This window comes from Eutrema salsugineum, unplaced genomic scaffold (genome assembly GCF_000478725.1).
Source record: "Eutrema salsugineum unplaced genomic scaffold, Eutsalg1_0 scaffold_8, whole genome shotgun sequence".
Lineage (NCBI taxonomy): Eukaryota > Viridiplantae > Streptophyta > Magnoliopsida > Brassicales > Brassicaceae > Eutrema > Eutrema salsugineum.
In genome coordinates, this window is record NW_006256414.1 from 7,862,660 (window position 1) to 7,876,245 (window position 13,586).

A 13,586-nucleotide genomic window follows, 5' to 3' on the forward strand; every position below is an offset into this window, starting at 1 on the left:
CTGATGGAGGATCCCATTTTGTGAACAAGACTCTAGAAGGTTTATTGAGAAAGCATGGAGTTAAACACAAGATAGATACTCCATATCATCCTCAAACTAGTGGCCAGGTTGAAGTATCCAATAGACAGATCAAGGCCATTCTGGAGAGGACTGTTAGCTCAAGCAGAAGAGATTGGAGCAAAAGGCTAGATGATGCATTATGGGCTTACAGGACTGCCTTTAAAACTCCAATTGGAACATCACCATTCAGTCTGCTATATGGGAAGAGCTGCCACCTTCCTGTTGAGTTGGAGTACAAAGCTATGTGGGCTGTGAAGTTTCTAAACTTTGATATCAAGACAGCTCAAGAGAAAAGGATCATGCAACTCCATGAACTTGAGGAGATTAGGCTTGAGGCTTTTGAAAGCTCAAAGATCTATAAGGAGAAGACCAAAGTCCTGCATGACCAAAAGATTTTAAAGAGAGAGTTCAAGTGTGGTGATTTGGTCTTGCTTTTCAACTCCAGACTTAAGTTGTTTCCAGGAAAGCTTAAGTCTAGGTGGTCTGGACCTTTCAAAGTTCTTGAAGTGAGGCCTTATGGTGCCATTGTCTTGGAAGGAAAGAATGGTCAGGAATTTGTGGTGAATGGACAGAGAATCAAGCATTACTTAGTTTCACAAGGGAAAGAGGAAGCTACAACAGTTCCTCTTCTTGATCCACCAGCCTGTTAACCAGGTTCTCAAAGTCAAACTTAGAGACTTTAAACAAAGTGCTCTTGGGAGACACCCCAAGCTTATCTTTGTACATAGTTCTTCTGATTTCTTCTCTTTTCTCTTATGTTTTAGAACTTTTTGATGGGTTTTGTGAGTTGGTCTCAGGTACTAGGTGATCTTTGGAGGACATAGCTCAGTGATGAATGGAAAGAAGCATGTGAGAGAGCTGAGAGAAGTGTTTAAGGCCAGAGATTTAAGTCCCATTTACTGCAGGATAGGAGTGCGGGTCAGAAAAAAGGGAGCCAGGGCGCAGCAAGGTTCGGAATTTACTCCGGCTTGGGCGTGCGACCTAGAAGCGTAGACGCTGAGCCGCACCAGAAAGAAGAAGGCCAAAGGTTCTAAGTCCAAACCTGTGCGACCTGGTGCTGCGGCCTAAAACCCTGGGAGACTAAGTCGCACGATCATTCGCAATCTACTCCGAGATGGTCGTGCGACCTGAAAAGAGGAAGGCCAGGCCGCACTAAACAGGAGGAGTCCAAAACGCCTAAGTCCAAACCTGTGCGACCTGGTGCTGCGGCCTAAAACCCTGGGAGACTAAGTCGCACGATCATTCGCAATCTACTCCGAGATGGTCGTGCGACCTGAAAAGAGGAAGGCCAGGCCGCACTAAACAGGAGGAGTACAAAACGCCTAAGTCCAAACCTGTGCGACCTGGTGCTGCGGCTTGAAACCCAAGGAGGCTAAGTCGCACGATCATTCGCAATTCACTCCGAGATGGTCGTGCGACCTGGAAAGAGGAAGGTTAGGTCGCAGCATGAAGAGAACGGCTAAGGAGCCTAAGTGACAAAACCCTGCGGCGTGGGCGTGCGACCTAGAAGCATAGGAAACCAAGTCGCAGCAAAAAGAGGAACGGCTAGAATGCCTAAGTACCAAATGCTGCGGGATGGTTGTGCGGGTTAGACAGAGGATGACCAGGTCGCACAAAATTATTTCCGGTTTTACACCGAGACGGTCACACGGCTCGATCCCAACAGTTTCCGGACGCACAAAAGAGAGAAAGGAGGCCGGTCAATGAGAAAAGGATGGGTCAAAGCCTTGACTGGTCAAAATAGATCTATTGACCACCAGTCCAAAGGCTTGACTCTACCCCACACTCTCTCTTCCTCACTACAAACCCGAGTTTGCAACTCTCTCTCTCATTTCTCTCCATTGTTTTCACCATATCTCTCTCATTTCTCCACCAAAATTGTTGATTCAAAGAGCTCTGAGCTCGTTTTTGAGTTGTTAACATCATCCTGATTGCATTTTGAACTCGTTGCATCTTAATCCCAAGGTATTTCATCCTGTTAAAACTCATCTCTTTCCATGTTCTTCAATGGTGATTTTTGAACTTTAAGGTGTGGAATCGATTCTGATAGGTTGTTTTAGACCTTGGGATTACTTTTATAAATGCTAGGGTGATAGATATTCTTGGAAAACAGAGCACTTTGTTGGTAATTACTTGTTCTTGAATTTTGAAAATTGTTGCAAGTAATTCATGAAAGAAATCGATTTTCTTTTTAAAGAGATGAATTGGTTTCTTGCTGAGTCCCTGCTTTGCACTCTTGTTTTTGCATTGCTATGAATTTATTTGATTGATTCTTGGCTTGAGAAACTTGTCCATGTGCTGTTGATATCGATTCTTGCAACAATTTTTTTTCAAAATTTTGAAGACTTTTGTGCGGCTTAACCTTGTACTAACAATATTTTTGGGAATCTCTTGGCAGATGACTGAAAGAACCAACTCTTTGGCCAAGAAGAAGGGCCCTGCATCAAAAGGCAAAGGTTTGGTCTCAGGAACTTCAAAGCCAAGAGACAAAGGTCAGGGTGCAAAGAATACCACAAAGCAAGGAAAGTGTGATCCAGCGCCAAAAAGGACAAGGCCTGAAGGAAGAGCTTTGGTGGTTGCTTCTGGCTCCAAGAAAAAGGGGAAACAGTTGGCTGTGATATCTGAGAGTGAACAGACTGAAAGTGACTCCAGCAGCTCAGCTGGTGGTTCCCAAGGCACCATTGAAGAGGGATCAAAGAAGTTCAAGACAACTGAACCAGAAACACTTGATTATCTGGCTAAGTTTCAGCAGATAGAGATCCAGCAAGGGAGATTCCCTGATTTGGACTTTCTGAAGAAGATTGGCCTCTATGAAGATGTCAAGACTTTGCTTGGGAACATGGGTGTTGAGTCACTTTTGGAGATGAGAGAAATCGCTTATGAGCAAGAGTCCCAAGAGTTCTTAGCCTCCTTTGAAGCTTTCATTTACTACCCAAGGGATTCAAGAATCATTCAAGGAGATGGACTTGGACATGTGGAGTTTACTGTGAAAGGGAAGGAGTATTCAGTGTCATTCAGAGAATTGAATAAGATCTTTGGGTTTTCAGCACCTAGAAATGAACTTCTCTCCAACCAGGTCAATCTCAGAAAAGATGAGATCCAACTTCTATGGAGATCAATTGCTTCTGGGAAGTACACAGCTGGAACAGCAAAGGCCTCTTGGATAAGGAACCCAGTTCTGAGATATGTACACAAGATTCTCTCTCACAGCTTTTACTTCAAGATTGATGTTGGAAGAGTTCACAAGGGAGATCTGATGCTTCTTGGTGTAGGGCTGAGACCGCTGATGCCAACACATGAAGATGGGGAACCCTATGAAGGGTATGAATACCCACTTTGCCTTGCATCTCAATTAGCAAGGTCTTTGATGTTCTACAAAAAGTGCATGTGGGGTTCTACTAAGCAAGATGCAAAGCTGACCCATGGATGGGTGGTAACAAAGATCTTGAAAGCCATGGGGTATAGATTCAAGGAGAACAAGGCAAAGATTGATCTGATTAATGAAGCACATTTGTGTAGGATTGGCTTCCTCCAAGGAAGAGTGGGTACCAAGGTAGTCTACAACTTCAAGACACTCATCAGCGAGCCAGCCCAAGTTCTCCTACCCAATCCCTCCATCACCACAGTCCAAGTTAAAAGGAACATTCACTTCTTCTTGCTGAAGGAAGAGCTGTACAATGTCCAAACTGATCCACCAATCCTCACATACAAGCAAGCTTGCAGAGAAGAAGCCTCCAAGGGAAAGAAAGCAACCGCTGAAGATGCTACCACAAGTGCAGCTGGTGCTCAAGAAGACGATCTGCCCCCACCTCAAAAACGTCTTGGTGGAAACAGATATCACTTTGATGATTACAACTGGGAGGAACCAGGCACTTCAGGGTTCAGAGCTCAACAGAAGATTGGTATTCTCCAACAATGGTGCAAGTACCAAGACAAAACCATCCACAAGATGGCCAAATGCATCAAGGAGATGAAGAAGAGGATCAAGAAGCTTGAAAACCCTTGCAAAGGTGGAGCTCCAGCACCGGTTTCACCAAGGAACAGAGAGGAAGTTGGGGAGAGTTCCATGAACTGCACAGCCTTGGTCACATATGGAACCACTTGGGTAGATCTTGACGACGGAAGTGATGAAGCCAGCCACCATTCTTGGGAAACACCGTCAGGCCACACATCGAACCCCTCCTACTCATTGGGGTCCGATTTCAACAGCCACTAGGTACCACTCAAAACCTTGTAAATAGCATGTAGATTTTCTTTCTCTTTTGCATTTTGCCTGTTTGCTTTGGTTTCACTTCTTTCTCATACTTTTATAACACAAGGGACTGTGTTATCTAAGTGTGGGGGAGGAGTTTTATCCTTAACTAATCATGTTTTCTATTTTCTTATTTTACACTTTGAGTCTTGAGTCACATTCTAGTTGCATATTCATCTAAGTGCATATAAAAACCAAAAAATGGAAAAATCTGAAAATTTTACACAAAAAAAATGATCATGTAGTTGCATTCTCATTTTTAGGATTGAGTCTAGATTGCATTTGCATGTAGGTTGCATCTTGCAAGGAGTAATGATAGGTTTTCTAGAGAGTACATCACTTTGAGAACTTGAATTGAATATGTTTGTGAATCTTTTTTTGTGCTTGCAAAGTCTGAAATGATTTGAATCTGAGAAGCAAGTTTGAATTGAACTCAACTCTAATTAAGTGGGAACTTTGAACCTGACTTGAAAATATCTTGTGATGCATTGTTTGAAAAAAGCTTGTGGATACCAATATACATACTTGAGCTAGAACCACTGTTTTCACCACTCTTTTCCTTAGCTCAAGTAGCTGAATCCACATCAAGGATCAGTTCCCATACCTTGAACCCATCCTTCTTTTAAGCCAATGTTTGTGTGTGAATTGAAAGGCCACCTTGGATCAAACTTAGCAGAAAGTGTTAGGTTTAGAGCGACAAGGGCAAGTCTCATTGAGTGCTGTGTTCCAACATCAAGGAACTGAGAGTTTTGGCGAGGATTAAGTGTGGGGGAAAAGACTCTTTGGTGAGTGGAAAAAGGTGAGATGAGTGGGAAAGAGAGAGTGAAAATAACTAGGGGAATGAAAGAAAAAGAAGTCAGTCTTGGTGTTTTGAGAAAGTAAGATCTGGTTTGTTGAAAAGAAAGAGTCTAGTCTCTAAGTGAAAAAGGAAGAAAAGAAGCCAAAGGCTCAAATGTTTTGTTAAGAAAGAAAGAAGAGGCTAGAAGTTGTAAAAGAAAAAGAGCTGTGTAAAGTTTGAGTTCCAAGACTTGAGAGGAAAAGTGAAAAGTGAATCCCCTAGTGAGAGGAAAATGAGAATGAAAAGTGAGGATTTTTGAGCAAGTGAGGAAGCTTTGAGTAGAGGGTGGGGTGTGATGAGTCTTCGCCCTTGTATGCATAGGTTGCTTTTTACCTTTAGCATTCTGCCAAAGTTTGATCATTCATAGAGAGATCCCTTTGCTGCATTTAACCCACTTGAACACTGATGAGATCATTTTAATCTCATAGCCTCTCCCTAGCCAAGCCAGCTTGTTTAAACCTTGAATCATGAGATCCACCTGATAAAAGCTTAATGAATGTGAAAGAGTTGAGAGAGAGATGAACTTGTGGAGATTCCTTGCTGAGTTGATATATATCTGAGTATGACTTTGCATTGCATAATTGAGCATGAACTTGAGTTCTCATTGTGATCACTTCTCTCAAAAAGAAAATGTGAACTCCCATTGCATACAACCTCTTTCTCTCATTTGCTCTTTTTGCTTGAGGACAAGCAAAGGACAAGTGTGGGGGAGTTGATATGTTCATAATTTGCATCATTTAGGTTGCATAAATCATTCCAAATTATGTTTTATTTCATGCATTTTACGTCCTTAGGGTTTGTTTTAGAACTTAGGAGATGCATTAGGTCCCAATGAGTATATTGCATGTTTTGAGTGTCTATCAGGTGAATATGGAGCTGAAAATATGAATCCAGGAGGTGGAATGGTGAGCAAAGCTTGAAAAAAGTGGAAAATTGGGTCCTGGGAGATTACCGGCCATTCTCGCTGGCCAGGAAGGTTTTACCGGCCATTTCCATGTACCGCGGGAAGCTTTACCGGCCATTTTCATGTACCGCGAATGAAGTGTATCGGCCAAAATCTCCGGGTATGAACGTGTCTCAGAAATCGCCTGTCCGGGGAGCCTTCCGGTCCGATTCAGACGGCGGGTGCTTCATAGAAGTTGGAGAGCATTGCATCACGGTCTTGTAGCAAGTGGAATCGTGAAATTCGGACGCGTGAGCAGAGAGATAAGCTTGTCGGAAGGAACCCCAGTCTCGCAGGTATTCCGGACCGAGCAGATCAGTCCTAAAGGATGCGAAGGACGGTGCACGTCCAGGCCGATTTAGTTTCCGGGTCCTTCATGAGAACCAGAGACATTTGAGTCTTCTTTCCATAACGTCCAAGATCATTCAATTCGGATCTATGAGCAGAAAGATACGGTCTCCGGAATGGAAACATGTCTAAACGCCTCTCTCTGGTCGTGTACATGCACTGCAAAGATGTGCCCTCCAGGAAGCCTTACACTTCCCAAGCACCGAAGCTTCCTTTACCAAAGTTGGAGATAAATGAGTCCTCTGTCTTCTGCGACCGAAATCATTCAATTCGGACAAGTCTCATAGGAGTTACACTCTCCGGAATGCGAAGTGGTCTAAGCTGCTCTGGATGCTGCGAGAGGGTCTTGCGACTTGGTTAGCCCGCAGGCCTGAAGATGAACGCCTGAATGCTGATGCTGCGAGTTGATATGTGCGGGTAAACTATCACTGGAAGAGGTCTGAAGCTCAAGAGCAAGAGAAATGCTAAGTCCACAATCGTGCGACTTAGGCATGCGAGTTAGCCGCGCCTGGAACTATGCCGCACGATCACTCGCAAATCACTCCGACTTGAGCCTGCGACCTAGTTGCAATAGAGACCAACCCGCACAGTTTGTACATTCCCCAGAAACCGCCTTAGCCCTGCGAGTTGGAGAGGAAGGAGACCAAGCCGCAGCAACACTCGCAAAACACTCCTACTTAGGCGTGCGGCTAAGACAAGGCGATTCAGGCTTCACAAGACAAGTCTTCATCTACTGCGACTTAGGTGTGCGACCTGGGACATACTGGACTGACCCGCAGTAATTCTCACTTTATCCATTAAAGCCGGGTCAGGACCCGGTTTGTTCCGGGCTGACCCGGTTCGTTTTTAAGGAAGTATAAATACTTTTTAGGTTTTTTTTGGGAGGAACTAAGTTTTATTCCTTTTGTCTCTTGCCTCTTTGGTGAAAAGACTCTATTAAGAAGAGAAATATCTTTATTTGAGTGTTTAATCAAGAGAGTTTAAAGAGATCTGGGTGTTTAAAGCTGTTTTCTTTGGAATCTATCATCTCCATCTCCATTTCTCATCATTAATCATGCTAATCTACTCAACTTGCAAAGGTTTAAGAGAGATTAGTATGATTAGTGAGTAGTCACCCTAATGAGGTTCTAGATGTGTAGGTTAGGGTGCTAAAGTGTTAGATTAGGAGTGCTTAGGGCTAGATTCATTGATTCATCTCTCTAAACAGCTGTTCTCTATGCTAGATCCTTGATAATCACTTGAGATTTAGATTCTGGGAATTTCATGCACCAAAAGTGTTTGATGAAATTCCTGAAAGAGTTGTGTTAGAGGTTTAAGTAATTTTTCATCATGGGAATGATTTGTTAAATACTTGAATGATCATTAAGAGCTGTTTGTTAATGCATATTGATTCATGTTTCACAAATGGGAATTTGGTTTGAAAATGGATTAGTATAGGGGTTAATGCCTTCATGAGAGGATTAACCTAGATTAGAGTTCTTAATCATTTGAATCATGTCTCATCATTGTCATTAGCATTTCTAGTTTAACACCAAAGCACCCTAACCAACTATCATGTCTAGAATCTCATGCCTCCATCATATCATATTCATATCATTTGTCATTGTCATTAGTCTTTAATCCTGTTTATGTTTATAGTTGTCTCTAGATTAATCAAAACCCACTCTTGTTTGCTTGAATTAAGAACTTGATCATATAGTTTAGTGTCTAACACCACATCTGGATTGATAAACCTCTTTGTGCTACATTGACAAGGGGATTGATAGCCCTGAGACCCTAAAGTGCCATGTCTATCAGTTATCGCCTCGGGCTGGATCGGAGACTTCGTTAGTTCGGATGCCGTTCGGTGCCGAGGCGAGTCCTTCTTCACTGATTCGACGAGCCGAGCCAGTTTGTTGCGGATTTATGGTCTCGTCGTTTTTCTGGGCGTCTACGTCGATCGCGTCGTCTCCTTCCTCACCGGCTCGTTGCCTGGAGTTGCGGCGTAGTGGAGGCGGCTCGGTCATGTTGACTCGGGTTGCTGCAGGAGTGCGTTCGTCGAGGGGACGAAGAAAAGAGGAGTTTCTTGCACCACTCCCTGAGGCTTCGGCGGGCGTCGAGAAGTCGAAGCGTCTCCGAATTCCGTCCATCGGGTCGTTGACTCCGGCTCTCCAAGTCGGATGCTGTCGCTCTGCTGCCATTGCGTCGAGCCTCGCCGTAATCGCCTCGTTTCTTTTGTCTTGGTCGTCGATCTTTTTCATCAACGCAGCTATCATGTATCGCATCTCCTCATGGGTTTCGGTCGTCGCCGTTGTTGTCGGCGCGGTCGTTGTGCCTGATCCTGGAGCGTCCATATCCGCGCCGTTACCGGTGTTGTTGTTGTCGTCGTTAGCGTTGCTCGCCATTTTCTTCGAATCTTAAAGCTTTGTCGATATAGAGTAAGAAAGTTTCGTGTCCCCACAGACGGCGCCAAATTGTGTGAGCCAAAACTCGCACAACCAAAGATTTGTAGAGAAACTTAGGGATCGGAAACTTCTAGGGTTTATCGCCAAAGACAGTAAGATCAAAAGAGAGCCTTTCTTGCTGTGAAAGTGTTTCGTTCTTATTGTTTAGGGTTGCCAAAGTTGGCAGAATGAATTACATACACCACATATTTATACTGATTTTCTAAACCGCCTAGCCGAGAATCTCGGGCGAGATTTTCGGAATATTTCCTTATCGCCTCGTGTGGCTGACCGACTTTGCATCTCGCCTAGGGTTTTTCGTGGGCTTCGCCTCTTCAAGGCTTTGGCTCGGCCCGTCATGCTTTCTTTACGGCTCGGCCCACTTGACATAATTCGCTCCACCTCTCCGCGGCACGGCTCGGCCCAGGTATTTAAGACAGGGGCTCGGCCTATGTTATGTTATACGGCTCGGTCCATCTCCTTCTTCTCGGCTCTCCCACCTGGCGATCGCAGCTCTCCCGCCTTTCTTGGTAAAACGGCTCTCCTTCTTGCCTTGGTGAGAACGGCTCTCCCGTTTTGATGATCACGGCTCTCCCATTTTCTATACTTAGTTATTTTGGGATGGTTTACCTGTGTGGGGTGGAAATCGACCCCAACAAACTACGTGACGGCTTGATCCCTGCAAAGGGTACGTAGACAGCCCGTCCTCAGACGGGTTCAGCTGTCCCCCCTCCTAAAAAGGGGGGAGGAGTGGATACGTATACACATACCTTCATTAAATTTAAGATTTCAGCTCGTTAAGTCTAATATCTCTAAGATCATTGTCACTTCGGCTAGTTTTTCATTCATTTTAAACCAGCTAGTTTTTCATGGTCACTTCGGATTTTTCACTCACTTATTGTCACTTCGGTTAGTTTTTCATTTACTCATGTTCACGTCGGATTTTTAATTCATTCATTGTCTCTTCGGTTAGTTTTTCATTCATCACTTGTGTACACTTCTCCTAGACTTTTACTTGTCCTTGCATTCACTTCGGCAAAACTTTCTGATCTATAGTTCCAAACACCTCGCCTCGTTGCTGGCCACAATGAAACAACAGTCACAAAGTTCTCTAAATGGACTTTTTACCACATTTCCTAGGACGAGGGTGCAAGTCACATCCTCTATGGATTAAAATCAAGCGCGCTATACAAATTTCGGACCAAAAACGTATCGGTCGCCACGGTTCGTCATCGCACACGAGATTGTAAGTCGAGACTACATCGTTTTCTCTAAAACCAAAATGAACTCTTAAAACCCGGAAAACGCATTCACCCTCTCGGGAACGCCGGTCTATAATCGAACTCTGATATCCCTCTGATATCATCTCAGGACGTGGACCTCGACAACGAGAGTTCCAAACTTAGCGCCTCAGACGGCCAAAACTAAATCCGAGTTAAAATGTCTCGCACTCTCTCTTTCCTAACTCAAACGCCTCGGCGCTAACGACATAAAATAACGTTAATCTCTTTTGTAAGAGTTACCTAAAACAAGGACACGTCACAAAGCATCTCCTAGCTCGGGATTTAGACTTAAACAGAATTTATACGATATCTAGAAAAACCAACTATAACTTAAACAACCTATTCCTTAATCCGATTTTTATCGACTTTTCGTAACGGTTCGGCCCGAAAAGAAAACAAAAGCAATCTTGGCCCGGCTTGACGAACCAAGTAATGACAGCTCGGTCCAACAACAGCTTTCTAAAAAGTCTTCAATCCACTGAAGGCAAAAGTAACAATTCCAAAAAATGACTAAGGGGAAAGATAGGTATAACCACTACCAAATCAATCCATCAACAAAATCAATAGTCAAGTGGATAAAGACATCCTGGCGCCAATTACAAAAACACGCGAGTTCGAAAAGCGGATAAAGCCATCCAGGTACTTAGTACAAAACATGAGAAATAAAAGACAAGGGAGGAAGGGGGAGAGTCAAGCTGCAGACTGCGTCTCTCGCTCGGCAAGGAGGTTCGAAAGGGCCGGCGTACCCGCGTTCGATCCGGTCGGATCTCCAACACCCAGATTATCTGCTGTCTCCTCAATCGGCTCGTTACCTAGGAAGGTATCTACAGAATCTGGCGACACGGGCGAGAAGACTAGCTCACCTCAGATCTCAGATGCGATGCGCTCATACGCCTCATCGTCGACGTATTGGCTCTCCCAACCCTTTAACTTCGCATCTTCGTCATCGAGAGTCGGGCCATCCGGCTTCCTCAGGTCGTCGATCATAGCAAGGTTGCCCTTGATCTGCCCTAGCTCATTCTCGTCAGTTTTGGCCTTCTCAAGCTTGGCAAGACCTTCCTCCACCTTGGCAAGGCGTTCCTGAGACTTGGCTGTCAACTCTCGCCTCGCCTTTTTCTTCGCACGCTTGACCTTAGCATCAAACAAGGCATCCTTGGCCTCGATCAGCCTCTTAAGCAACGCCACCTTGGCGCTTTTGGCTCTCCTCGCCTCATCGAGGCGAACAACCGTGGCGGATACCTTGTCGACATCGGCACGAAGGCCTATCTTCTCCTCTTCCAGCCTTTTCACCTTGGTCATCACCTCGTCCAGCTTCCCCTTTGTTGTCGAAGTCTCATTCCGAGCTTCATCCAGACAACGTTCGACCTTAGACAGGTCCGTCTCGTACTCAGCCATCAGCTCGTTGATAGCCGCTACGAACTGCGAAGAATAATATGTGTTAAACACTTAGCCAGAATTCGACACGAAAAAAGTAAGGAAAAATAAACAGAACAGACTTTGGTGCCTCGCTGTGCCATCGCGCCATAGGACCTCAGTCTCCTCAGCTGCTCGGGAGGAGGAAGACGCGGGTTGCGTTGTTAACACGCGAAAACATCACCGCCGAGACATCCGGGTCATCGACGACCAGTTTGCGTGAAGCGGGATCACCAGACGCCGGTTTGTGTTTCTTCTTGGGCGGCTTGTTTTTCTGAACAGCCACACATTTCCCTTTCTCAGTGGCTGATCGTTTTCGACCAGCGTCGTGTTTCTGTAGTTGCGAAGCCGGGGGCCTTGACGACTTTGGGAGAGCCAAAATAGCCGAGTTGGAAGGTGTTTTGCTCCGAGCTGCAGAATCGTCTTTGGGCGCCTTGGGGATGATCTCACCCGGTTCCACCTCGGGCGCCACCTCCTTCTCAATCACCTCGGTAACGTTTGCCTCCACAGCTCGGATCGCACCTTCCCCTTCACTGCTCGGCGGATCGTCTTGAGGGATAGCCTCGCCCTCCGTTTGAGCCTCCTCGGCGGCTCGTTTTGTAGCCTCTTCCTCTTCACGCCTCTTTCTGTCTCTAAGAGTGATGGTCACCATTTTTTCCCTTCTATCTCCTGAAGAATTTGAAGACGAAGAGCTAACAGGTACTCCAGCGAAAATGGCTCGCACTCTTTTCACTCTCTCAAACGTAAAGTGCTTCCTCCAATTGACTTTTCGAGCCGCAAGAGTATCTCGAACAACGAAGAGGTCGTCAGGAACTGGAGAAAGAATGCTCCGAACTGCAAAAACAACACAAAAACAACCAGTTTAGTGAGGGAAAATCGTACCATAACAGCTCCAAGCCGAGGCAAAGCTTCGGATCGGCTACCAAGTGGTCCCCAAGCGGTCTTGGTTTTTCGGACGAAGTCCTCGCCAACCGACGCCTCGTTCACCAAGACATAGAAGAAGCGCTCGGTCCAAAACTGATCTTTGCTTGGGAAACCGCCTATAATCCGGCGATTGGACTTGTTGGAGATATAAAATCTACGTCCCTTCAGAGCCTTTCTGATCTCCAACAAGTTTACCAGATGATCCAGCTCAATGTCGAGTCCGCATTCAAAACCCCAAACCAGGATGCTGATCATATGACGCAAGCCCCTCGGCATAATCTGCCCAATCGAGATCCCGTGTTTCCACAGGTACTCGAGGATAACTCCAGGGATCGGGAACCAGAGGAAACAGAGCTCAAAAACGCCTTGTACAGGGTGAAGTGATTTTCAGGCAGTTTGTCAGCTCGGTCGCTCTTCTCTGGAAGGACGAATTCCACCGCCTCGGATATTCCAAAACGACATCGCAACGCCTCAAGTGAGTCGGGGGAAGAGAGTGTGGAACCAGGCGTGTCAGGTTTTTGTCTTTTCCCTCGCTTGTGTTTCCTCTGCTCAGACGAAGAAGCACCTCGGGATGTCATGAGACGTTCTAATTCAAGTCTCGCCTCGACCGGCAGCTTTTATTGCAGCATAATCAACGTCTTCATTATAGGCAGGACCCCGGGACCAGCTCGTCGAAACCGACGGCTCGTTATTGGGAGAGCGAGCACCTGATGGATTCGAGTGATTCGACGCCTTGTCGCTTTCAGATGAATGATTGGAAGGGCTCGGCGAGACAGATGCCTCGAAAGACCCTGTTACGTCTCTCACCTCGGCATCTAAGCGGCTCGGCTCGTAGTAAAAAAGCGGATCCAGCGAATCGTCGGAGCGGTTTGACATGATTTATAGTTTGTACAGGAATTACAATATTACGCGGAAGTTTTTTTTCGGAAAAAGATCTGGAGCGGCGGAGGCCTCGGAACCCTAGCCGGAAAATAAATAAACTAGAGAGAGAAAGAAGAGAGAAGGGAGAGTTACCTTTAGTGAAATCGAAGATCTGAAATTATGAGTAAAAAAAAGGGGGATTCAACTTCTTATAGAACAGGCAGAGGCGCGTGAGTTCCAC

The 13,586-nt window shown here is 45.5% G+C and overlaps 1 protein-coding gene across 1 annotated transcript; it reads right to left on the reverse strand.

The window, feature by feature from the left end:
- Positions 1–11,687: 11,687 nt before the first annotated feature.
- LOC112088474 (uncharacterized protein At3g60930, chloroplastic-like) lies at positions 11,688–12,760 on the reverse strand. Its single transcript, XM_024158758.1, has 2 exons — positions 12,484–12,760; positions 11,688–12,394 (listed from the first exon to the last, which is right to left on the reverse strand). Exons 1-2 carry the CDS (start codon positions 12,758–12,760, stop codon positions 11,688–11,690), a joined length of 984 nt encoding a protein of 327 aa, XP_024014526.1.
- Positions 12,761–13,586: the final 826 nt, after the last annotated feature.

What these genes read in the sequence shown, in the direction of transcription:
- LOC112088474 (XM_024158758.1), bottom strand. Translation starts at nt 12,760, where the DNA reads ATGCCGAGGGGCTTGCGTCATATGATCAGCATCCTGGTTTGGGGTTTT. An exon ending in GACCGCTTGGGGACCACTTG is followed by an intron (nt 12,395 to 12,483) that starts GTAGCCGATCCG and finishes TTGTTTTTGCAG; the next exon opens with TTCGGAGCATTCTTTCTCCA.